Source organism: Mauremys reevesii, linkage group 5 (assembly GCF_016161935.1).
Source record: "Mauremys reevesii isolate NIE-2019 linkage group 5, ASM1616193v1, whole genome shotgun sequence".
In the NCBI taxonomy this organism is placed as follows: Eukaryota; Metazoa; Chordata; order Testudines; family Geoemydidae; genus Mauremys; species Mauremys reevesii.
In genome coordinates this window covers 90,894,009-90,921,285 of record NC_052627.1, presented here as the reverse complement: position 1 = coordinate 90,921,285, position 27,277 = coordinate 90,894,009, and the positions used below count along the sequence as shown (strand labels likewise).

At 42.3% G+C, this 27,277-nt stretch overlaps 1 protein-coding gene across 4 annotated transcripts in view; it reads right to left on the bottom strand.

Moving 5' to 3' along the window:
• LOC120406898 (tyrosine-protein kinase TXK-like) overlaps positions 1-23,544 on the bottom strand; it is a 38,540-nt gene extending 14,996 nt beyond the window's left edge. For 2 of the 4 annotated variants that reach the window (XM_039542074.1, XM_039542078.1), the window contains exons 1-8: positions 23,429-23,544; positions 10,625-10,676; positions 10,321-10,420; positions 9,902-10,054; positions 8,759-8,970; positions 6,675-6,740; positions 5,295-5,349; positions 2,633-2,712 (exon numbers count right to left, since the gene is read on the bottom strand). In XM_039542074.1, the coding sequence (XP_039398008.1) occupies positions 2,633-2,712; positions 5,295-5,349; positions 6,675-6,740; positions 8,759-8,970; positions 9,902-10,054; positions 10,321-10,420; positions 10,625-10,676; positions 23,429-23,444 (734 nt within the window). In that variant the 5' untranslated portion in view covers positions 23,445-23,544. Of the gene's footprint in view, positions 1-2,632; positions 2,713-5,294; positions 5,350-6,674; positions 6,741-8,758; positions 8,971-9,901; positions 10,055-10,320; positions 10,421-10,624; positions 10,693-12,415; positions 12,500-23,428 lie in introns of those variants that run through there. The other 2 variants (XM_039542075.1, XM_039542077.1) reach the window with 2 other exon arrangements.
• Positions 23,545-27,277: the final 3,733 nt, after the last annotated feature.

Below are 27,277 nucleotides of genomic sequence, written 5' to 3'. Positions count from 1 at the left end.
TTCATACCAGAAATTCTTAATACAGGGGCACTCCCAAAACATATGAGCTAATGTATCACCAAAGGACTGCCAACAGCAGTCAGCATTTGTGAGGTCTATTACCATTAGCCTATGTGGGGACCAGTATATTTGAAAAAGTGTCCCAGCCCAGAGTACCCTCTTGTACCCCAAACCCCTCATCCCCAGCCCCATCCCAGAGCCTGCATGGATCCCTCCCTCCTCCCCCAACCCCTGCCCCAGTCCTGATCCCTCTTCTGGCTCTCGAACCCATCGGTCCCAGCCTGGAGCACCCTCCAGCACCCCAAGCCCCTCATTGCCAGGCCCACACCAGAGCCCGCACCCCCTCCTGCATCCCAACCTCCTGAGCCAGCCCAGTGAAAATGAGTGAGTGAGTCAGGGTGGGGAGAGCGAGTGACAGAGGGAGGGGGGATGTAGTGAGCAGGAGGCAGGGCCTCAGAGAAGGGGCAGGGCAGTGGCAGGGCAAGGGTGTTCCATTTTGTGCAAGTAGAAAGTTGACAACCCTACCAATAACAACAACAAATTCTGGTTGGCTCTGAAGAGGAAAGAAGGGTGGCAGCTTAGGAAGTAGAGAAGAAATGTTGAGGCTGCTTTGTCAGCAGCCCTTCTCACTCCTCCAGGGCTGTCTAAAGCAGTGGTTCTCAAAATTCATTCCATCATGACCCCCTTCTGACAACAAAAATTACTACATGATACCAGGAGTGGGGACTGAAGCCTGAACCTGGCCAAGCCCTGTTATTCCAGGTGATGGGGTGAAGCCAAAGCTCAAGCCCCACCATCCTGGGTGGGAGGGCCAAAGCCCAAAGGCTTCAGCCCCAAGAAAGGGGCCTGTAACCTGAGCCCTTCCCCCCAGGGCTGAAGCCCTCAGGCTTGGGCTTTGGCCCCAGGCCCCAACAAGTCTAGCACCAGCCCTGGCAACCCCATTAAAACAGGGTGGTGACCCCATTAAAATTAGATTGTGACCCACTTTGAGGTCCCAACCCACAGTTTGAGAGCCCCTGTTCTATAGGGTTGCCACCTGTCTCAGTTTTCCTGGGATCTTCCCTTTTTTTAGGTAGCTGTCCCAGGAAATCTGTAAACCTTCCCAAGACATTAAAAGTCCTGGTTTTTATCAGTCACACACCCTCTGGTTCCCCAGTCCCTAGTGGCTGTACTGGGGGGATCTGGGGGACAGTGATGCCTGTGTAGAAGGAGCTATCACTCCAGAGTGGCTGGGAGCTCCAGGAATCAGTGGCTTGGAATCACTGAGTGGGACAGGAGGAGTTTGGGGCTGGTGGTGCCCAGTCACCAACATGCAAGTACCTGCTGTGGGGTTTGCCATAGGGTAAGAGAGGGGTAGATCCAGCCTGCTTGGCAAGGTTGGTGCCCCCAGGAACAGGAGCCCACAGGGGCTGGTGCCCTCTCCCATGGTGGGATGGAGAGACAGTGCCCAGGATTATATGTGGTAAGGTATGGGGCAGGTGAAGGTGCCATTGTTTTGTACCTCAGAGAACTGCAATTACAGTCTCCTGGCAGCAGGGGGCCCCTATGTCCTCCCTGCTGCTATTGCTACGGTTACTGCGCACAGCAACTTTCCTTCCTTCCTTACCTAGGCCCTGCCCTTGCTGGCCCTGAGGGTTTGCCCAGCTGGAGCCAGCTGGCAGGGGCTTGAGGGAGCAGCAGGACTGGAGCAGCAGCAGCATCTGTTGCTCCTTCCTCCCCACAGGGTGGCAGGGACAAGCGAGGGGATGCCTCTTTGGGGGTAGGGTGACCAGACAGCAAGTATGAAAAATGGGGATGAGGGTGTGTGTGTGGGGGGGGGGGGGGGAATAGGAGTCTATATAAGAAAAAGACCCAAAAATCGGGACTGTCCCTATAAAATCGAGACATCTGGTCACCCTATTTGGGAGACAGACACAAATTGGGGTCACAGCTATGGAGGGGGCAGACACAAAGGGAAGAGCAGGGTTATGGGGGAAACAGGCACTAGGGAGCAGCTATGAGGGGAATCTGTGTAAAGAGACAAGATGGCATGGTTGAGGGGATAGGTAAGAGAGGCAGCGTGGGGAGGGGGTGAAGGAGAGGTTTGGGGTGAGGGAGGGAATAAGGCAGGTTTGAGGAAAGGAAAAATTGGGAGGTTCTTGGAGAGGAGAGGCTGGTAAGAGAGGAAGGAGGCAATAGAGGTGTTTGTGGGCAGCAGGAGAGGCTGAACAGGATTTCCCGTGAAGGGGAAGGAGGAGAGGTTGGAGATTTAGCAGGAGGTCAGTGCGCTTGGTGAAGACTGCTATAGCATTGCATGGGAGCCAGCCAGTCAAGGACTGCACCATAGGAAGAGAGGCAAGAGGATGCTACAGTAAGTTTTGTTTGCTTATTGTTTTAATTGGATGGATGAAAGGGACTTATGCTGGAACATTCTAGGTTTCAGAGAATGCAGGTGATCTTGTCATGCTGCATGGGAACTTTTGCATCCGCCACCTCCCCCCCCCCCAACTTTTGGGGCAAAATTACTCCATTGAGTATTACCTATTAATTAACTGTAAGGATTGTAATTTGCAACAAGGTTTTCAGTATTCCTTATACACAGAATTGTAATTAAGATATGTCTTCTTAGCCATTCAGAGCAGCAATCACTTACCCGCTACATCGTGAATACACAGACATTGTGAGGGCTCCCTTTTGGCTTGAATCTCTGACCATAAATGCCCCTTCTTTGGACTGAAAAGCAATTCAGATTTAGTTTATCCTTTCTTTTGTGTTTGACAGAAAATTCACATAAGACATTCAGCTGATTACAAAATACTGTTGAATGTTTTATAAAGGAACCAAAGGAAGCTAAAGGTGAGGAGGTCAGAGTAGATGATCTGGTGGTTCCTTGTGGCCTTTAACTGTATGACTAAAAGAACAGTAACTTCTAAAATAAGGTAATGTACTTAACAGTTGTTGGGTATTGTACAAATGCAGGTGAGATCTCTGTATCAGCAGGAAGCTAAGTACTTTTCTGAGAACACAGAGTAAATATGAATATATAAATGCTAAGTCATTCACCTGTGTGTGGATCACTGTTGGGTGATTCCAAGGATATTACTTAATCCAAGAGAAGCACTGGTGCCTTTTGACTGTTGGATACTGATGTTTAAACTGTTAAAACTTTACTAGCATGGTTTATTATATTAGAACACGTCTTATACAGGGCCGGCTCCAGACCCCAGTGCGCCAAGCGCGCGCTTGGGGCGGCATTTTGCCGGGAGGGCGGCAGGCAGCTCTGGCGGACCTTCCGCAGTCATGACTGCGGAGGGTCCGGTGGTCCTGCGGCTCGGGTGGACCTCCCGCAGGCATGACTGTGGATGCTTTACCGGAGCCGCGGGACCAGCGCACCCTCCGCAGGCACGTCTGCAAGAGGTCCCCCGGAGTCGCCGGACCAGCGTGCTTGGGGCGGCCAAATTCCTAGAGCCGCCCCTGGTCTTATATAGTAACATAATAATCTAATGATCTCTACCTAACCTCCTAATTTCTGCAGCAATAGAGCTATTTACTATTTCTAGTTATTGGGGTCTTCTTCCTACCTGGAGCTATTTCATTGCTTTATATTATTGAACTAAGTACACAAGCCTAATAATATTGTATGTTAAGTTTGTAACACTGTGTCTGGAGACTCCTTGTGCTACAGTGTATATCTTCGTATACACTCAGTACACTAGATGAATGGCACAACTCCATGGATATAATTCACTGCTATTCATTAAAATACAGGTGACTATCAGCAGTAAGTTGAAGAAAACTCATATTTAACATCTTAAATATATTGAACATTTACATTTAACCCAGTCCACTGCTTCTGTGAATGTTTATACTACACTATGCTCTAATGCGATACAGACCCTTGAAACAACTTAAAGAATAAAGAGCTAAAACTTTATGGCTATTTGGCATCTGTAGAAGGCTCAAAATATAGTGGAACCACTGTGGTGCTTCGTGCTTCTGTTCAAGGGACCAGGAGCAGAAAGGCCACAAATCTTGGCAGCTCTCTTCATATGAATGTGGAAGGGGAATTGTGTGGGACATCTGCATGGTAGATCTCTGGCTAGCTGGATTGTGACCTATGTGAATCCTGTAGTCACAACCCTGTGTAGTAGGTTGCAGTAAGCTTTAGCTGTACAGTGTAGCTTAAGTATCTTAGCTAAGAGTAGATGACCTCCTGAGGTCCCTTCCAACCCTGATATTCTATGATTCTATGAAGTGCTGTAGTCACAGTCATGCCATTGGCTGGAGGAGCAGAGTTAAATATCTGACTTGGTTAATACAAAACTAAAGATAGGACACACAAATCTATAAATATTTGAAGGGTCTATAAATATTTGAAGGGTGATAATGCCATGGCGACTAGGAATCATTTAGAGTGATTCATGGGATTATAACTAATAATAATGGAATGAAATTAACAAATGGAAATGGAAAAATTAGACTGAATATCAGAAAAATTCTCAGAGTTAAATATATTCAAATACTCTCCCACAGGAAGTGCTGGAAGCTCCATGTTTGGAGCATTGAAAACTAGACAACACAAATCACTAGAAAATATACTGTAAAGCAGGGTGGTAGAGTGGATTATATAAGTGCTGTTCCTTTTCCTCTTTAACATCTATAATTTTATGTATTTCTGTGCACTCCCTCTGGCTGAGCTGTATTTTATCCAATCCCTGTGTTGGCCCCTGAGCAAAACTCTGTTATTCTCTCTAAAATAGTAACAATTTGAAGTCATAGATACAGTTGTATTTCATATTGACATGCACTTTTCTTCCCAAGGGTTCCACAATGCTTCACACAAAATATTAACATAGGACCAATAAAACACAATTGCCTATGGGCAGGACTAAGTGGGACACAACATGCTGCATGACAATAAGAGGAGTAGAAGTTTTAGTTAAGGACACTGGGGCAAACCTCTACGTTAACTAAGAAAGCATGAAATTTTTAATGTTCATACAGTGCGGACAGATTTCAGTTTTTAAAGTCTCAACCAAAAGACACGCACAGTAAACTGCATGGAACTCAGTTTATCTAGTATGGAAGGTAGAAGACCTAAACAGAACAAGTTCTAGAGAGTCTAGGTATTCCACACCTGATGTTTAGACCACCAAGACATCCCTTCATTTTAAAGTACTCTATCTTATTGTACAGTTAGCTCTGGATTTGATTGCTGAACTCTTCATGATGCATCTTGTAATACTGACAGAATAATTTAGATTGTGGGTAACTTTACAAACAATGAAAGTTTATTTATAAACCAACTGAATTACCTCCTGCCGTAGTAGAAGTTCTGCCTGATTTCTGTTTATGTTTTTACAGTACCACCTACAATAAATGACCAAGAAAAAACAGCTAAATTATATTCTGATTTCAAGCTATTTTAACAAAAATACTTATTGACTCTATTGTAAAGAGCAACACTTCTTAACCGTTATACTATTCCCAAACCAAAAACTTAGTTAATATAAATCTAAGGTTGTAAACAACAGATATTGATTTTAAACAACTTTATAAGACCATTTCAGTTATAACAATAACACAAACAAAAGCAAGATATTTATGAATGAGGAAATTCAGAGCTAAGGTTAAAAAAATAATGTTGTAAAGTGAAAATGTTAGAAAGTCATAGTTTAAAAAAATCAAAATGTCAGAAAGTCTGGAAATATTTAAAGTTCCACTACCAGTTTTAACTCTACTGTTTACTATCACTCAGCTCACCCTAACTAGTGAAAGAACCCCATCAGCTTCCTCATAAAACAAGTGCTTCCTGTTTCATAGTTATATTTTTTAAATGTGCCCATCCCATGTTCTGGATCTCACTCTCTAATTTATTTTTAAAATTCCTACACAGTAACAATGTGAAGTGTGGTGATTTCTTGTTCATGCCATAAGAGTTGTTAGAGGGTCTAGTCTTCTGCCTTTGATAAATTGGTGGGTTCACAGTTTACAGTCCAATGTATAGAATTTTGCTCATATAGTGTCTTAATCAAATATGATGGGATTGTGGTTGGGGAAAGAGGGCAACTTTACTGGTGTCAAGTCTAGCCCTATGATTTTCAATATTTTTTCCCATTTGTTGTAATTAAAGTTGAGATTAAGTAAAATCCTGGATATAAACACCCACAAGTTTGGGAAATTTTGCATTTACATTTGGTGTCTCAGGCCCATCTCTGGTTGGAATATTTGGGAATTTTACTCTTCTTCACCAGTCAATGAACCTTAAATATGTTGAAGTCAGTACTGGATAGTAATTGAAATGTACAAAACAGGAAAAGATCAGAGTATAATAGTATCTGGCTGTGAGCGCTCACAAATAGGAAACTTCCAGATTGTGACATCTTGACTTAGGCAAACAGATGCAGTTATCCTATTTATTGTATATGAGCTACCAATGTTGATAACATTCTAGTCTCATAGCAAACAGCCATTGATTTGAATGGAGAAGAATCATGAAAACCGGAAGACAAATGGTGAATTCATTTTTAGGATGATGATTTATAAAAAAAAAATAAGGGCCTTCATCCTGCAGTCGTTACTCAGGCAAACTCCTGTTGACTTCTAGTAAGGACTGAAAGAGCAGGCCCTAAAAATGTACAAGCCTAACCAATTCTCAGGGAGGAGGCACAATAATCATTTTCAAGTGTACTTACTCATATGCTTCTAAATTATTTCGCTCGTTCTCAGTTACATAATTGCTGGGAATTAGGCCTTCATTACTAAAATAAATACAAATGAAAGATATAACACAATGTAAAGATATAACACAATGGGATTAAAATGTGACTATTCCTTTCACTTAACAAGAGGGCAACTAACACTTTGGCCACATATCAAGTATGAGCTATGTTTCTGTGAATTCAGACATCATTGAAGGAAGACCTCAGGATTCTTCTTATCAACCTGGTGATCTTTCAAAGGATAGATGATGGGCAAATACTGTCTGTATGAATTGTTCAGTATGGGACTGTTCTCTGGAGAACCAGGAAGTGGGTGAATTTGTGTTGCCAGCTCTGCACAAGACCCACCAGGTGGCACTGAAGTCTAGATTTTACCTTTGAACGCATATGCATGGCCAATGCACACATTACAAAGCAGAATATAGCTCAAACCCTAGATTGAGTTGCATATATATAGGGTGACCAGATGTCCCGATTTTATAGGGACAGTCCCGATATTTGGGGCTTTTTCTTACATAGGCACCTATTACCCCCCACCCTCTGTCACAATTTTTCTCACTTGCTATCTGGTCACCCTGCATATATATATTTTACATAATTGCCAATTATTTTAATTCCCTCCTTCTAAAAGAACCAGTTGCGTTCAAGATTACTACGTATGTCAGCGAGCTTGTCACTGTACAGTTCCTAGAGGAAGACATGGTCTCTGCTCCAATGGGTTTACAAACTAATTTGGATAGACATTGCAGTTCAGATGCACAGTACACCAGATGATTGTCTAATCTCTGAACAAGGCAAATTCTTTTATATGTGTCTGGTGGATTATCACTGAGCCTCAAGGTGCAGGGCTGGCTCCAGGCCCCAGCACGCCAAGCGCGTGCTTGGGGCAGCATGCCGCAGGGGGGTGCTCTGCCAGTCACCAGGAGGGCGGCAGGCGGCTTGGGTGGACCTCCCGCAGGCGTGCCTGTGGAGGGTCCGCTGGTCCCGCGGCTCGGGTGGACCTCCAGCAGGCATGCCTGCGGATGCTCCACCGGAGCCGCGGGACCAGCGGACCCTCCGCAGGCACGCCTGCAGGAGGTCCACCGGAGCCGCGGGACCGGCGACCGGCAGAGCGCCCCCCGCGTGGCATGCCACCGTGCTTGGGGTGGCGAAATTGCTAGAGCCGCCCCTGTCTAGGTGGAAGAAGTGTGTTTAAAGGAGGGCTTTGAATTAGGAGGGGATGGTTATTTGGCACATAAAAAAAGCAGCTATAGAGGGGAGGTGGAGGTGTGGATGAAGACATTAAGCTGAGAGAAAGGGGAAACAATGAAACCATTACTGAGGGAAGATGGCCCATAAGTGAAGTTCAGATCCAAACTTTTTTTAAAGTTCAGGGGTATTTGGATCTAGGATTTTGGTTCAGGCAGACTTAACTCTAAAAACAATATTTTACTGAATTACATACCCTTTCTACAATTCTGCCATCAGCTACAATGGTGCAACCCTAGTAACTTCAATATAAGATATCACTGTATGAAACTAGATGGGAAGATAGGCACAAGTTTGACTGAGAGCAGAAATTGGCTTAATTGCAGTACATCTATCTAGGTACTTATATGACTGTAGTTGCTATTTTATCTGAATGCCATTTCATCACACTCACACAACCTTTCTTCTGATTCACTGTATTGTAAAATACTTTACAAATTAAGTATGAAGTGCCAGATTTTCAAAAGAGCTCAGCACTCAACAGGTCCTAAATGAAGTGGCCAGGTTTCCAGAACTACTCAGCACCCAGCAACTCACTCTCTTCTCAAATTTCCAAATGCTGCTCTTGTTTAGCCTGGTGTGTGTCTGTCTAGATTCTAGATTCCCATTATTCTCAATGGGAGAGGCTGGGTGCTGAATGTTTTTCAAAAATATGGCTGCTTCATATAGATGCCAAACTGGGAGCTGAACACTTTAAAATCTGGTCCTAAAATATATTTATGCTGCTAATTTTTTATTTTTTGTTTGGGGTGTGTTTTTTTAGGAAGATAGATAGAAACAAATGGGTCCAAATATGCCTCCTCTCTTACCCATACTGGTCTCTTGCCTTCCACCAGTGGGGGTCATACTTCTCAAGGATAATGTATTCTTCTGATTTCCTGAGTGTTAAGTCACAGGGTCCTTTGGCAAAAAAATCATAGAGTGCAATGACTCTGATTTTCTCTTCATACTCTTCAGGGATCTGTGGGGGTAACGCTGGTAGTGGTTTCCTCTTTGATTGCTGAACAAATTGCCTGTCATGCTGTTGAGAGAAAAAAGTATCATAATTGGTTTACATTTCTTTCCCTGCTTATTATTAGTATTATTATTAGTAGTAGTATTTTATTTTATTTTTATTCTTATGTTGTCTCTGTTCCTGAAAGAAACTGATCACGATTCCTTCCCTCCCTATGCCTTATCATCCAGTCAGTTGCACTTGCAAGAAGGCAACAGAGTACAGTTGATTGCACATGGATAACTGTTATTCAAGCCAAAGTTACACTGACAAAATAAATAATATGCATATAATGTGACTGTAGCCAAAATAGAGCATTTCCGCCACCAACATGCTTGCAGTTACATTAATGCGGTATGAATTCTGGGACAGCTCCTCAGCTGATGTAAATCAGAATAGCTCCATTGAAGTCAATTGAGTTACACCAGCTGGGTTTGGAGAACATTGCATACGTGCTTAACTTATCAGCAGGAATATAAACATTTTGTTTTGCATGGACTTAGGGCCTGGTTTTGCGCTCAGTTACACTGTTGTAAAGTTGGGAAGAACTCATCGAAGTCAGTAGAGTTAGGCCAAATGAAAGTAAGACCATACTCAGGTCCTTCGTGTTTGGAAAAAATACATAACAATGTAAATCTTCTAAATCTTTGCACTCTTATTAAAATACTCTTTACAGTATTTATATGAAGTATGTATTACTGCAACTTTAAAGATTTGGCAGAGAGTAGTTACACTAGTGCAGTGGTTCTCAAATTTTTTTTTCACTGACCACTTAAAAATTGCTGAGGGTCTGAGCGGACCACTTAATGATCTTTCCAAATGTTATTTGTACCGTTAGCTAAGTATTGTAAAGCGCTTTGGACAAAAGCACTATATAAAAAAACCTTAATAATAATTAACAATTTTTTGTTCTACAAATAAAAGCACACAACTCATATTTTAATATCAGTAGTCTTACCTTTCTACTGCGATGGATGTGCCCTCTCTCCCCCACCATGGCAGCCCCCGAGCTGGGGCTGGGAAGGAGGGGGGGTCTCTCCCCCACCGCAGCAACCACATAGCTGAGGCTGGGAAGGAGGACCGTCTCTTCCCAGCAGCTGGAATCCTGTAGCTGGGAAAAGTCGTCTCTTTCTCTGGCCACTGCAGCCCTGCATGTCCCAAATTCCCTCCACCCCCTCTATTCACCCCACTTTCCCCTCCCACCTACCCCCTATTTCCCTCAAGGCCACACCCAGGCACACACCTTAGAGGGAACTATCCGCAGTTTGAGAACCTCTGCACTAGTGCCTGCTCTGGCATATATTCAGTGTCTGGGCTTGGATATGTCACTTAACCTCTTTGTACTTCAGTTTCCTGAATCTGTACGATTTTACTTACTCTGTGCTTTTGAGTAGACACATAGGAGAGCTGTTGTGACATTGAGTATCCAGCCATCAAGTCTCCATCATTGTCCAGGCTCAATTTTGTTCTCACTGCTCTAATTTTGGAGAATAAAAATAGTGCTTGTGAGAATATATATCACCAAACATATTGGCTGTGGGGGAGGGAAAAGGTCTGTAAATTTTTTTTTTTTACAAATTTCAGCAGATTTACTGAAAACTGAGAGGTTTTAGAATGTTTCATATATGAGTTATTTTGATTAGCTTAATTACTGGCAAGTTGAAGCTAAAATTTGATTTACCTTTTCTGCACTGAACAGCAGCAGCAGCAAAAAACAGACTGGATGGTGTGATCTGAAAACAAGAACATTTTCTGTATTTTTAGTACTGTTTTTGGTTTACTGCATTGAAGTGTGTAATAGGTTCTCTGCCATGGACTTGCTGTGAGACTCTGGGCTAGTCACTTGGGACCAGATTGTGGAACATTTACTCATGGGAATAGTCCAATTGAAACCAGTGGAACTACTTAAGTGAGTGCTCGCCAGCATAAGGAAGGACTCCACAATCAAACCCCTAACCTTTCTGTGCCTCAGTTTCCTCATCTGTTGAAGTTATCAATGCTTTCCCACTTCTGTAAAGCACTGTGAGATCCACAGATGAAAAGCACTATACAGATGCTAAGTATTGTTCCTATTTACAGATGGATAAATTGTTAACCACAGTGAGCAGTACAATAATGCTGATTAGGCTATTTTTTCTTAATGAATACATAGCACCAGAAGAGCCTCTGATGTTATAAATGTCCTCTTGTGAGGTGTGAAAAATCTGCAGAACCAACCTGGCATCCGTACACATTTTTTTATGTTGAGCTCCTTATTCATGTTTTGCCTGTAATACACTCTTGATTGTAGTGTGGTCACCGTTCTTGGCTAGGATTTAAGAGAAACCTTGTGTGATGATACTAGATTGTTTTAATCAGTGTGAAAGCTAGATATCCCAGGAGAGCTACAGATTCCTTCTGTATGCAGCAACCTTTATATCCTTCACAATTGAGTCCTGTCTCGTCTCTTCTACAGAGGACACTACATTCTTGTCATTAGAAGATGCTCTAAAGACACATATTAGGTAGTGTCCTTCCCTTAGGACTGAGTATTTTTCCAAGTTTATCTTTCATGCATGTTCTTTTCAAAGTCACACTAATGTGTTCTGGTTTTTTATTCCCGCTTCACCATTTTTGGTTTGGTCTGGAATGATGACCCAATTTCATTTAATTTACATGTGAGGGATTTGGATGGAATATTTCAGTGTAAGTAACAAGAAAATCCATTTTCTGTGTAGTCTAAGGGCTGGTCCACACTAAGAAGCGGGGTCGAACTAGGGTACGCAAATTCAGCTACGTGAATAGCGTAGCTGAATTCGAAGTACCCTAGTTCGAACTACTCACCCGTCCAGACGCCCCCGCGGAATCGAAGTCCGTGGCTCCAAGGTCGACTCCGCCACTGCCGTTTGCAGTGGTGGAGTACCGGAGTCGACCGCGGCGCTTCCGGAGTTCGAACTATCGCATCCACATTAGACGCGATAGTTCGAACTCCGAGAAGTCGAACTCACCGCGTCGACCCGGCTGGTAAGTGTAGACTAGCCCTAAGTCTACATAAGAGGGGAAGTATAGTATAATGGTTAGCATATAGGCCTCTGAGTTAGAGTTCTTGAGTGTCAGTCCTGGCTCTACCATGTTTTCACTGTGTGAGCATGGGCAAGTTATTTATAAGCTAACCTCTCTCTGCTTCATTTTATCCATCTGTAAAATGGAAATAGGACATTGTAAGAATTAAGTAATGTTTGTAAAAGAGCTTTGGCATCTTTTGCTATATAATCTCAGTGCATATCATTATTATACATCTTTCAGGTACAGAAGCCTTACAAAACAAGAGCTCAAATCTGATCTCAAGAGAGTTAGTCATGCATTCCTGTTTATCTTGTATCACAGCTACTATGTTTATGCAATTCCTCATATGCTGCTTGCAAATGAACAAGTGGAGAGAAGAGATCTAAAGGGGTCAGCTACAGCAAGATAATTTGACCTTTATTCTGACCTAATTTCTGGATGGATGACACCTGGGGTGGGAGAAGGGCTTGAGCCAGGTTTCTTGGTTGGAGATTGCATGACCTTTAGGCAGCTGAAAGAGAAGGGAAAGTTAGGCAGCTGAGATATGGCTGGGTGTTCCCATAACCACTAGGTTGTGGGTGATTTAGGCAGCTGTTTAGGAACTGGGGAGCTGCTTGAGTTGGAGTCATTTTAAAGCTGAGTATATGTTAGCATAGCACCGCAATGAAGTTTACTAATCTGTGTACCATAGCATTCAAAAGGTTTAAGTGGCCTTATTACACCTGGTGAATTATTTGACCAATAAAGATATAAACAGTATTTAACAAATCTCACACTATAAAAAGGGAAAGAGAATGGCAAAGTTCAGGGAGATAAGATCAAAATTAGTTCTTAGTCAGAAGAGGAAGAAACCTGTGGCTTATGCTTGTTTTGCTTTGAAAAGTTACCAGTGAAGCTTGTGGGGGCAATTTGCCATAGACCATGACATCCTGTGACAAGCCTACAGTGTGGGACTTTGACAAGCCCATTTTAATCATAAGATATCATAAACCGCTTGATAGAAGTTTCCAGTGACGGCTATGGAAAATATGAGGATTGGAAATGCCCAAACCAGCTGACATGAACTATTTTTTTTAAAGAAGCCAGACTAAAAAAGCTGTGTGCACGGTGACAGGTTTGCTGCATTACTTTCAATTGTTCATGAAGCTATCACCTTGCCATTTAAAACTGTTGCTCTTTAACTTTGCCAGAACACGCTTTCTCCTACTGGTGCTTGCTGTAATTTCTAGTTTATTTACCATATTTTCCAGACAAGGAGCTATAAACAAGAAAAAAGAAAAGAGTGTTTGCAACTTTCAGTATCTTAATATCACTGGTCTATGTTTACCTGCAAAAAAGAGAAATTCAGAGGGAAAGTCTGAAATAGTATTGAATTAATTACTGGAATGGTGTTAGATGGCAGTGTGGAATTCCAGGTGCTGACTTTTGAATGAGGTGAATTGACATTTATTTGTCCATTAGAGATATCAAGGTATTTTTCATTAGACGAAGGATGTTTAAATTCCAACTCAGGTAATTACCTGCTACTTACCAAAACTACCCGAAGTGTTTCAGTTGGGAGCAGTGTTTGCCCCTGACTTAGATAGTGTATTGCCAACATGCATTGTTGAAGAGATTCTACATTCCACCATAAAGGTGTCCACATTTCAGTGATGGGTCACGTAATCCCTGTGTATCTCTTCCTTGCCTTAGTGCTGCCAGGCTCAATTAACATTGTAAAGTACTTACCAGAGATATTTAGATCAGGCTCTGTAGAACTTCAAAGTATTATCAAAACAACATTGTTAAGTACACTGAAGATCTTAGTATAACCACAAATGCAAATTAATTTAGAGTTGAGGCTGGTTTGAGTAAAGGTGGAATGTCAGCCCAGGAATTTTCTGCCTTTACTGAATTTCAAACTCTTTCTGTAAAGTATAGGGACTTTCCACACTTGAATCTACTTGGCAGGGCTGCCCAGAGCGGGGTGGGGGGCAAGTGGGGCAATTTGCCCCGGGCCCCGCAGGGGCCCCCATGAGAATATAGTATTCTATAGTATTGCAACTTTTTTTTATGGAAGGGGCCCTCAAAATTGCTTTGCCCCAGGCCCCCTGAATCCTCTGAGCAGCCCTGCTACTTGCTAGGTTAAGAGAAACCAGCAATAAATGAAATGTCTGTAATGCATTTTACATATATACTAATCATATATTTACCAGCTAGTCTCTTACAGTGCTTAAGGAATCATAACAAACTATGGGCTGAATCAGTAATTAGCGTGTTTCATGGTATATGCAGTGTAGGTCCCTATTCTGCACTCCTTACTTGGGCAAAACTTTCACTGAGTTCAGTGTTTTGACTGTTTGCCAGAAGCTGGGATTGGGTGACAGGGCATAGATCACTTGATGATAACCTGTCTGCTCATTCCCTTTGGGGCACCTACCATTGGCCACAGTCAGAGGACAGGATACTGTGCTTGATGGACCTTTGGTCTAACCCAGTATGATTGTTCTTATGTTCTTATGACTGAAAAAGAGTGCAGAATATGACCCATAATCCAGTAACTGTGGCCTAGATTACCATCTCTTGCAGAGAAATGAGTGTGAAAGGCCCTGAGAGGTAGGGTAGTTCTGTGAGGTTTGCTGCCCTTCTTTCTTCTTCCTATCCTACCATGTCCTCCTCTAGCTCCATGGAGTACACAGGGCATGAGGTCCTAGGGAAGGGACATCCCCAGCTTTCTAGACGCAGATCTGTTTGCATGCAGAGTTCCTGATTTGGCCGTATCTCTCTCCCTTGCAGCACCGCTTCTGAAGGAGTTGTTTTGTCCTTGCATTGATTCCCACTCTGGCTGCTCAGTAGCAGCTGCAGAGTGACTCAATAGGAGTTAAAGCTGTGAGAGGTATTATTGAAACACCATATTTCTGGTGGAAATCTGGCTAATCAGCCGGGGACAGAGTCATGAAATAAGAAGTACTGTGAGAGTCCTTCAGCTCTTCAGAGACTTGCATGTTTTAGGATTTGATTCCATGGGGCTAGTTAAATTTGGATACTTTGATGTAAAACACTGGAATGCTATTGGGATATCCCAGGTGAAGGCCTATTCAGGTGGGCTGTAGGCCATCACATCTTGCGAAGTTACCGGTCAGCCTGCTATTTACACAATACATGTGCCATTTCTTTCTCATTCTGACCTCCTTGATTAAAGAATTTGCATTTAACAGACCACAAAAGTGACAGAATAACTCATCGTGACTCTGCAGCCCCTATCAGGAAGAGAAGATAACCCATACCTGTACATCTAAACTTTAGATTCTAAAGTACCCACCGCAAATGTCAAAGTGCTTGGCTCTCCGTGTGAATAATTCGATTAGACTTGCTCACATCAAAATCATGTACTAGCAAGACAGGAAGTTATATATACACAGAGCTGACTCCAAGTATTGTAGCAATGATTAATAAAGTGGTACAGGAAGCCTGCACTTCCTGACAGAAGCACATGCAGCTTATTGCCTCACATAGACATCTCCACACTCTTTATTACTTATTTTTTTAAATCCCTCCATTCAAAAGAGAGAAGCCAGAACTCAAAGTGCAACAGAAAGAAAATTAACTTCATTCGGATACAAAAAGCCAAATTCTGTTTTCTTTAATATACATGAGATACTTGAGAGATAAAGAAGAATTGATCACAGAACTAAAAATGTAATGGTAACTGTGATGCTCACAGACCAGGTGCCAGCCTATGCCAAGGCCTCTTGACATGGGTGGCGGGTGAACCCCCGCTTTGGGGAGGCTAGCCTGCCAGCCCCGCCCTGCCCCTTCCACCCAAGGCCCCACCCCCTCACACCAGACCCCTGAAATCCCGACTCTGAGGGGTTCCTGCAACCAGAGGAGCCCTGGCTTGCCTGCCCCAGCCACACATTGGGCCAAGCTGCTGCTGCTGACCCCCCAGACCCACCGCCCCCCCCCAGCACCAGGCTGAGCCACTGCCCCCACCCTCCGCTGACTGCTGGCCCCAGCCCTGGGCCAAGCCACCAATCTCCCTGCGCGCCAGGCCAGCCCCAGGCAGAACTACCAGCTCCCCTGGCCCCCGAGTGCCCTGCCGAGCCAAGCTGCCATCCCCCCCCCCCCCGCCAGAGTCGAGCCAGGGCAAGCCACTGTCCCCCTAGTGCCAGCTCCTCCCACCCCTGAAGGCCCTGCCCCCCGTCGAGCCACCAGCCCCAGTGGAGCCTCGCCAATCTGCCGGCTGCTGGCTCTCTGCATCCCTCCTCACTCCCCTGTCCAGAGGAGGAGGAGGGACACGGCAAGCAGCAGGGGTGTGTGTGGAGTGATAGAGGAGGCAGTGGGAGTCTCTGGGAAGGGCTGGCGCCAGGTGTCCGACAGTGGGTCAGTGGCGGTGCCAGGGATCCCTTTGCCTTCCCTGGCCTATTATATTCGCTGCCCATGCCTCTTGGCTTCAACTGCACACTGACAAATGCATAGCTGGAATTCGGTCTGGCTCTCATGTGTGTTCGTATTGTTAAAATAGATATTAGATTGATAAAAATGTGTTTAGAATTTATGAAATGCTTGCAGGTTGCTACATACATTAATCTCACTTATAATTAAGGCTGTGAGTCTGTCACAGAGGTTGCGGAAGTCACGGATTCCATTACTTTCCGTGACTTCCATGACTTCTGCAGCAGCCAGTGTGGCTGACCCCAGTTCTGCCAGAGCAGCAAAGATTTAATCAGGGGTATTTATAGTAGAGTTGTCTCTGCTCAGCTGCAGAAAGGTGAAAGGTGGGGTGGGCAAATTTCAACAAAATAAAGACATCTCAAATGGATGATGAACTGCCCATGAAGGAAAGGAAAGAACTGTTTAACTCTATTGTTCTGCCAGCAATGATATACAGAGGAGAAAGCTGGTCAACAACGAAAGCAGAGAAAGAAAAATTTGCTGTCACCCAGAGAGCAATGGGAAGGCGAATGTGCAAGATACTGCTCCATGATCACATACCGAATGAGGCGATCAGAAGGTATACAGAGGTGACCAATGTAGTGCAGGCAATGTACGACACAAAGCAAAGATGGGCAGGTCACGTAGTGTGCAGGCAAGACAATAGGTGGCCAACCTGCACCAGTGATTGGATCCCCAGAGATCACAAGGAACCTCTGGGCAGACCGAAAATGCACTGGGCCAATCCCATGACAAAACTCTTTGGCCAGAAAACAAAATAGAGTGGTGTGGCATCGACCTGCGTTCGTGGAGGGATGGTCGAGGACAAGCCAGACAAAGGTGACAAAAGTGATTTATAGTAGAAGTCATGGACAGGTCAGGAGCTGTGAATTTTTGTTTATTGCCCATGACTTGTCCATGACTTTTACTAAAAATACCCATAACTAAATCATAGACTTACTTATAATATCTGTATCCCATTTTTAAGGTAATATTTAAGTGTTTGCTCTGTGACTGCAAAAGTGTTTGTTCTGAAATCACCAGTCAGGAGAGAAGCAGGTCCAAGTGTGAAATACTAGTTTGCCACAGGGAGTGTTACATCTTGCCCACTAAGAAGGCCCATTAGAACCAAATGAACCATTGTGAAGCATCAAAGAACAAAGACTTTGTTGATTGCTGTCCCCTTGCACATACCCATGAAGAGGAAACATGCAGGTGGACTCATCTCATCAGTTTGAACACTGCGGGAAGATTGTATGTCTATGCTGCTTGTACTTGGAGAGGTCAAGATTTATAAGCATAAACAAGGGATTCCCAGTGCCTGGCCTGGGTGAATCCTAGGAGTACTTATGGAGCTTGCATATTATAGCACAGGGGTCGGCAACCTTTCAGAAGTGCTGTGCCGAGTCTTCATTTATTTACTCTGATTCAAGGTTTTGTGTGCCAGTTATACATTTTAACATTTTTAGAAGGTCTCTTTCTATAAGTCTATAATATATAACTAAACTATTGTTGTATGGAAAGTAAAATGTTTAAGAAGCTTCATTTAAAATTAAATTAAAATGCAGAGCCCCCCAGACCAGTGGCCAGGACCCGGACAGTGTGAGTGCCGCTGAAAATCAGCTTGCAGTGCCGCCTTCGGCACCCGTGCCATAGGTTGCCTACCCCTGTTATAGTAGCTTCTGTTACCTTTTGGAACCTAAGACTGTAACTCATTTGTGTGTGTATGTTTACCTGCTTTAACCTTGTAAATAACTCTCATATTTCTTTTTCTTGGATAATAAATGATTAGTTAATTTATTATAGGATTGGCTACAAGCATTGTTTTTGGTGTAGGATCTAAAGTGCAAGTGATCTGGGATAAGTGACTGGTCCTTTGGAACTGGGAATAACCTGAACATTGTTGTGACTTTTGATGTAAGGGACCATCTATCAGAAAGGCAAGCTCTACCTGGGTGGCAAGATAGATTGGAGCACCCAAGAGGACTGTCTGTGACACCATGTTAAGGCAGCTATAGTGCCAGGAGTTCACACTTGAAACTTGGTTGGTGAAATTTAAGTATAGAACTTACAACCGTTTTGGGGTGTGTGCCCTGTTTCTCAATAGTGTGCACTGAGGTTGGTACTCACACTCCTGAGCTACTACAGACATCTTGACAGTAACTTAGGTACAGGTGATCATGACTTGATCACATTTATAATGTGCAAACAGAATCAAGTCCACACCTGTGATATATATATACATAGTGCTATATAAGGGCCAATTTTACAAGACTGAAAACAATTATGAGCAAATCAACTGGGAGGAAGAATGTAATCAGAAAAATATGAATGATAATTGGGAATTGTTTAGGAACATTTTCTTAGATGCCCAAAAAGCCACAATTGAGGAAGAAGGCCCTATTGATTCAAAACAGACATGGTTTAGAAAGGAAATAAAGGTAATATATTACAAATGGAAGAAAGGGAAGTTCATAGTAATGAATATAAATCAGAAGGTAAGAATTATAGAAAATTTATAAGGGAAGCAAGGGGACACAGGTAGAAATCTATGGTCAACAGAGTTAAGGATTATATGAAGGAGTTTTTTAAGTATATGTGGAACAAAAAGAATCCTAACAATGCTCTTGGTCCATTACTAGATAGATATGGTAGAATTATTAATAATAATGCAGAAAAGGTAAAGTGTTTGACAAATATTTCTGTTCTGTATTTGGGGAAAAACAAATGATGTAACATCATATGATAACACTCTTTCCATTCCATTAGTATCTCAGGAGGATGTTACACAGCAGCTACTGAAGTTAGACATTTTAAAATTAGTGGGTCCAGATAACTTGTATCCAAGAGCTTTAAAAGAGCTAATGAGGAGATCACTGGCATAGTAAAGTTGATTTTCAATAAGTCTTGGAACACTGGAGAAGATCCAAAAGACTGGGAGAAAGCTAATGTTGTGCCAATATTTTAAAAGGGCAAACAGGATAACCCAGGTAATTACAGGCCTGTCCTTCTGCCATGGATCCCAGGCAAGATAATGGAGCAGCTGATACAGGACTTGATTAATAAAGAATGAAAGGAGGGTAATATAATTAATGTCAATCTCAACATAGTTTTATGGAAAATAGGTCCTGTCAAACTAACTTCATATATTTTTTGACGATATTACAAGTTTGGTTGTATAAGGTAATAGTGCGGATGTAATATACTTAGACTTGTGCAAGGCATTTGACTTGGTACCACATAACATTTTGATTAAAAAAATAGAATGAAATAAAATTAATATGGCACATATTAAATGGATTAAAAACTGGCTAATTTACGGATCTCAGAATGCAATTCTAAAGGAGGAATCATCATCAAACTGGTGTATTTCTATTGGGGTCCTGCAGGGATCGGTTCTTGGCCCTACACTATTTAACATTTTTATCAATGATTTGGAAGAAAACAAATTCATTACTGATAAAGTTTGCATCTGACACAAAAATTGGGGGAGTGGTAAATAATGAAGAGGATTGGTCACTGATACAGAGCAATCTGGATTGCTTGGTAAACTGCACACAAACATGCATTTTAGTATGGTTAAAGGTAAATGTATGTCTCTGGTAGCAAAGATTGTAGGCCATAATTAAGGCTAAGTTTTTGACATGGACATTTTTAGTAAAAGTCATGGACAGATCACAGGCAATAAACAAAAATTCACGGAAGCCTGTGACCTGTCTCAAACTTCCACTAAAAATATCCCTGACAAAAGGGGTAGGTGGGTTCAGCACCCACTGCTGCAGGAGCTCCAAGGTCCCCCACTGCTACGGTGCGTGGGAGTTCCAGGGCCCCCCTACCCGTGGGGCTGGGCAGCTGCGAGGATCCATCATCTGCCTGCGGTGGCTGGGCAGCTGCGGAGTTCCCCCACCAATCCAGGGGATGGGAGATGCGGGGGCAGGGCTGGCTTGGAGCTCCAGCTCTGGGGTAGAAAAAGTCATGGAGGTCAATGGAAGTCATGGATTCCATGACCTCCATGACATAATCATAGCCTTAGCCATAATTACATGATCGGGGACTCTATCCTGAGAAGCAGTGTCTCTGAAAAAGATTTGAGGTCCATGGTGAATAATCAACTAAACATTGTGGCCAAAAGGGCTAATGCAATCTTTGGATACAATCTCAGGTAGGAGTAAAGAGGTTATTTTACCTCTGTATTTGGCCGTAGTGTGACCACTGCTGGAATACTGTGTCCAGTTCTGGTGTCAACAAGTCAAGGATACTGATAAAATCAGTTCAGAGAAGACTCATAAGAATGATTAAAGGATTAGAAAACATCCCTTATCATGATAGATTGAAGGAGCTCAGTCTATTTAGCTTAACAAAGAGAAAGTTAAGTGACTTGATTACAGTCAATAAGTACCTACAGGGGGAACAAATATTTAATAATGCTCTCTTCAGTCTAGCAGAGAAAGGTATAACATGATCCAAAGGCTGGAAGTTGAAGCTAGACAAATTTGGAAATAAGGTGTACATTTTTAAGAGTAATTAAGCACTGGAACAACTTACCAAGTGTCATTGCAGATTTCTTCTCCATCAGTAACACTTTTTAAATCAGGATTGGATGTTTTTTTAAAAGAGATGCTTTAGGAATTATTTTGGGAAACTTCTATGGCCTGTGTTATACATGAGGTCAGACTAGATGATCACAACAGTTCCTTCTGGCCTTGGAATCTATGGATCTCTGAAATTGAATTTTGCCCATTGACTCTTATAGTTTAAACATTGTTTTTACACACTTTCTTCCTGAATTCATCTTGTGCTAGGGCACGAGCCAAACCCACTGAAGTCAATGCAGAGATTCTCATTGACTTCGGTGGGCTTTGGATCAGGCCCTTAGTGGAGTAGCTTGCCCTTTGGAAAAACCCATTGCATACACCAAAGGAGGTTGCTGAACAGTAATGAGTGATACTCACCATACACACTGCCTGCCTGCCTCCACCCTAGTTATGTGGCTCCAAGATTTTTATTATTAATTGTTGCTGATTTCAGTGGGAGTTGGCCCTAAATGCATTTTCCAAAGGGAACATGTGTAGTAGCTGTTGAGGTTTGAAATATTGTAACCCACAGACATAATGGGACAGGGCACTAGAAAGAAAATGCCCTTTACTCCTTTTGCTGTTAATACGAAGATGTATTTTGTGTGTGACTTGTTTTCAGTAAGTAGTTGTTTGGGAATATGTCTGCATAAAGCAGCTGTGGTGATAGCACACTTTTCAATCCTTACGTCTCTGAATGCTGGGCTTTCACTTAAGCTACCAAAACATAGTCAATGATTAAAAATTTGTGCCAGCTGAGGATCCGGCCCTTTGGCTTTATAGCTTGTCATGCATTTTGTCTTTGGTGGTAATGGTAAGACTCTCATTTCTCCAGACATTTGGTAGTCTGAAACAAAGCTCCATGTTGCTCCCATATAAAATAATAATCTAACAATAGCAGGGAAATCACAAGGGGAAAGTCAACCAGTCTTAAGGCTTGCACTTGCCCTCTCCTCCCCAAAAGTGGCTGGAAGGAAGACACCTGTCCTTAAAACAGTGACTGTTATATGTTCCGCTGACTAGCTGACAAATATAAATCAAACACCTGTGCAAAGCCTGAAAGCCATATTAACCAAAAGGTCTGTGAGGCCCAGACTTAGGATTCAGTGATTTCTGAGGCACCATTTTGAAGATACCTGCAGAGAGATAGGTGCAGGAGACATAATAATGGGAAATGGGTAACGAAGAGTACCCTGAGGCATAGTTAGTTGGCATGCTGAGCAGCTGCCATCATAGTAAACAATCTAGGAAATGATCTGCAACAAGTTCTAGCTATGCAGAGCAGAAGAGTGGTGTGCTGAGAGCCAGGGGAAGAGAGGGGGAAGAAAAAGATCTGCCTGTGGGGAGGAGGAGAGAGGGGTTGCTTGAGGAGACGCTACAGAGACAGTTCTGTGAAACTTAAAGGTGGCATAATGAAAGTACAGGAACCCTTTGATCTTTGAGACGTTCCCATTGCTGCTAAATTCTACACTAGAACCACAAGATTAAGACAAAATTTTAGGGCCCATTGGTGCCCTTTAAATTGATATAGCTGCCCATATATGTGTCCAGTATATGCATAAGAATGTGTTCTACTTCCTTCCCATCTCCTAATATAAATTGCTGTAATTAGAGTGGAATCTGTTAACTAGACAAAACCAACAGCCAAATTAGAAATGTGTTTTTCTTATCACTTGTCTTTTATAATCTAATACTCAGATTTTTTTTATTTTGTTTTGCCATTTCTGATAGAACGATGCTAAATGTTGATAATTAGTCTGATTCTAAGCAATCATGTTCTTGTACCAAACTCCGAACAACACTTTGTTTTTCAAGCAGATTGAGTTACTTGTGTAAATTGGCACATTGAGGGGTAGTCCGCCCACCTAACCTATCTTTGCTCATCAAAAACATCTCATTTGTGACATATAGAGTGCCCGACAATTGATTATATATTGCTTGCCTTTCATGCAGACTGAAAAAAACTATAATATCATGTCCTGTTGGAAATCAACAGTAAAGTTTCTTCTAAAACTACATACTTTTTTCCAAACCAAATGTTGTTTTTCCACTAATAGAAAAATATTGAAATTCCTGACGTTTTATCACTTAGTTATTGATTGAGCTGAACAATTCATAATCAGAAAGTTTCCCTATAATTCTGTTAAATTTCCCTGTCATGTCTATGCACGACACACTCTTAAGGACAGTCCTTTGGTTCCTGATCCTCTTGTGTTCCCCATTTGTTGAGTTCACTAGTCTGTATGTTGGTAACAACAGTAGCTTTGCTGAAGCCACCATAGCAATTTTGTGAAGTAATTTGGAAAATTAACACCAACAATTTTAATATGCATATTAATATGACAATTTCAGAGCAGGATAATTGGAAAATATGGTGATATTTATGCAGCTCCTTGCTAACTAGTGTACAAAACAGAACATAAAGCATAAAATACATGGCCCACTTTACTTACAGGTAGAAAGAATCATAGCTGATTGTCTGCTTGTATTCAAATAAAAATTCAATCCTTTCTTCTTCAGTTGTTGTGTCGGTAACAGTAAAATCTCTCTAACTGAAATCTTACCTCAGAGAAGAGGTATGGTTTAGCACAGGCAAAATTTGGCCCCACCTACTTTCCTGTTTTAAAAAAAAATCAGAGGTTTGATATTAACCTCACACCAGAAGTATTTCCACGAAGCCTTGTTCTTGTATCACATTTTGCTCTACAGCAGAATAACTCAACTGAAATCTAGATATCTAGTCTACTTTAAAAAAAGTCTGAAACTAGAAAGAAGAGCAGACATATACCAGAGGATTTGGTGCAATTCAGGCAGATTTTCTGTGCCTATTGTTATATGAAACAAAGTTATAACAATAAAAAGAATAAGAAAGAAAGGAGTTTCTGAAGGGTGATCGAACTTGTCCAGGGAAAATTACAAAATAGCCTTTACAGATTTCCCTTCAGAGTATTAAAAAGTTGAACAAAACATTGGACTATAATGACAAGCTGACCCAATCCAAAATTAATAATTTGGCGCCTAGACTATATTTAAATCAAGTGTTCTGCTGGAGGACAGCACTGGAATTTAATCTTTACTTTTTAGACAAATTTCAGTAAAAATACATATTTAAAAGTACATTAAAATAACATAACTTTGATTGCAAAGTCACAAATCAAAAGTTAGGAAATGCCAGATTTTCAGTTTCCTATGAAACCTTAATTCTACTCCTTTGTGTCCATCCTTCGCACTGAATTTGGCAGGGATCCTGTGGGGAAAATAGTATGGGATCATGTAATTAAAGAGTATCAAAACAAAAGCTAATCAAAATACAGAATTTCTGAGTTGCAGGAAATTTCAACATTTAAAAATTTCCTGCAAAATGGAAATTCCATACAATTTTCATTTAGAAAACTGACACATGGTGTTTTTTAATTGAATCACAGAAATATAGGGCTGGAAGGGACCTCGAGAGGTCATCTAGTCCAGCCCCTTGCGAGGAGGCAGGACCAAATATACATAGAGCATCCCTGGCAGGTGTTTGACCACCCTCTTCTTAAACATCCCCAAAGATGGGGATTCCACAACCTCCCTTAGTAGCTTAGTCCAGTCCTTAACTATCCTTATAGTTAAAGCTTTTCCTAATAGCCAACCTAAATCTGCCTTGTTGCAAATTAAGCCAAATACTTCTTGACCTATCTTCAGTGGAAAGCAATTGATCACTGCCCCCTTAACATATTTGAAGACTGTTTTTAGGTGTCCCCCTCATCCTCCTTTTCTCAAAACTAAACATTCCCTGTTTTTGTAACCTTTTCTTCTAGGTCAGGTTTTCTGAAAATTGTTAGAATTTTTGTTGCTCTCCTGTGGCCTCTTGTCAGTTTGGCCACAATTTGGCTCTCCTCTGGATTCTCTTCCATATGTCTAATTGTTTCTTTAATGGTGGCATCCAGAACTGGACACATTACTCCAGTTGAGGCCTTACCAGTGCCAAGTACAGCAGGACAACTACCTCTCATTTCTTACATACGACACTCCTGTTAATATACCCCAGAATGATATTATGAAATATTCTCCCAGGATCATGGCAGGTGCTAAATTAAATTGTTGTGATTCTTGTCAATTTTACAGCTGCTATTCAGTGGTGGACAGCCCTGAAACTATCAAGAGGAGTGTACATTTCAGTCAGCAGCTGCCAGAGTTTGCGACTCCAGGGCTGCCTAGCGCCCAGGGCAGCTGGTTCACTAGGCTGTGGGAGAGTACTGGAGTAGGCCTCTCTGCCTGGTGGAGTAGTCCTGAAGTTGCAGACCTTGGAAGTCCTGGGGGTCCCTCGCCTTGAGACTGTCCATAGGGCAGGGCTACCTCAGAGCAGTGGCTCCTAGAGGCCCTGTGGTTCATCAAAAGTGAATTGAACCCAATATGTTTTCACAAAACATTTCAGGTTCAACGATTTGACATTGTCTGACAAATCCCTATTTTGCTGGACATTCCCCAACAACTCTAATTCTGCACTAACTAAAGCTAGCATTTCCCAACTTTCATATGGCTGGACTTTGCACCCAAATAACTTTCTTTTAATTTGGTATTTTGTATGTAATTTCCTGGAGGTTTTATTTTTTAAAAAAGAAAAATGGAATGTGTTACTGTAACAACTCCCCTGTCATGCATCATCAGAAGGGTCTGAGCCCTGTAACAGAGTGATTTGCCTCCATGGGCTGGAGGTTTACAGGATGAGCTGCCTGAGAGGAATCAGGTGATTGCAGTTTAAAAGGAGTAGGACATTGTAGTGACAGATGGGGGGTGGGCAGTTTAGGAAGCTGTGGCACAGTCTGAAAGCTCTCTGTGTAGGGAATGGGACTGCAAAGCTCCCTAGGCAGGGAGTCCTGGGAGAACCCCATATCAAGCAGGGGAGACTACAAAGGCCCCAGGCAGGAATGCTCAGCTTGGGAGAAGGAAGAGAAACCTTGGATTGTGTGGATTTATAAATTGATTTTGTTATGGGAGTTTTGAGTTTTATTTACAGTTTGTTTTATATTAATAAACCCAAGGAGGGATATTTTTGACCAAGAAAAAGCTTGATTTTATTTGAACAGTCCAAGAGGGGAAACTGAGACAGGCTGCCTGTAGCATGACTGTTGACCATAAGGGAACACATGAGATACAGTTAACCCAGTTACAAGCTCCAAACCTTCAACACAGACTGCTACCACTTGACTATGTTAGCAGATAGCACCCAATGTATGTTATCCCAGGAAGGAGAGGGCAACTGACACTATGTGCTGAGTCTGGGACATTTACAAGGATCTACTGAATGCACTCTCTGTTCTGCCCTGAGAGTTGGGGGAGCTCCTGTCCCACGTGATGCCTTCATCACATGGGATGGAAGGGGGGTGGATTTGGGAAGTATGAGCCATGTGCTGGAGGTGGTGGCAGGGCAGGGTAAGCCCAGCTGCTACAGATGGTCTGGCAGGTTCCAGGCTTTCACAGTATAGCATGTGCTGCTGCTCCTACTTTGGTGGCTGTTTGGGGCTGGGTCTTTAGAATATTTGGGTTTGCTTATTATTTTTTCATGCAGCCATAATTTTTCTGTGCAAGAGACTCAAAGTGGTATTTTTCAACAGTTCACAACTTAATTAAACCTGAATGGAATTTCATGGGATAAAGAAAAGCCTCCTCTCTAGTCCAAAGACTTTCTCCTTACTAAATTTAAAGGCCTGCAGCAAACAATGGAGGGGTAGAGTTTTTCCGAAACCAAAACCAAAAAACAAACAAACAAACAAACAAAAACCAACCCAAACAAACAAACAAAAAGGTGCAAGAATCTTTTTATAAGGTATGTGTGAGGCAACCTAAATACAGGGTTCACTACCAACTTCCCTTGTAACTACTTGGTTGGAAATTTAGTTGACCATACTATTATTCTACATGGAAAACTCTCAGTGACTTCAATAGAAAAGACTGCTGCATTAGGCCCTAGTTAATAATCCCACCAATTTATCACCTTGTATGCATATTACACATAAGTTGCATACGGGGACCTTTGGTGAGGGTTAAGGGAGCTCAACCCTATATAGCAACCCTGACCATTTTGCATGATCAGACCCATCATGCTTTTGTAAACCGCATCCCACAAACCATATCAGCTGTACATCTGCTGTAATCCTTACTTTTATTCAATAAAATTTCTAAATATGTAATATTTCATAATGTGGCTCAGGGCTGTATGTACTACTATCTGTATATATCCTCTGATGCTGAATCCTGCTGTAAGTAATTAACATACCTATCTAAAGATGTTCAGTCCTATGCATCCCTGATGTAACTCC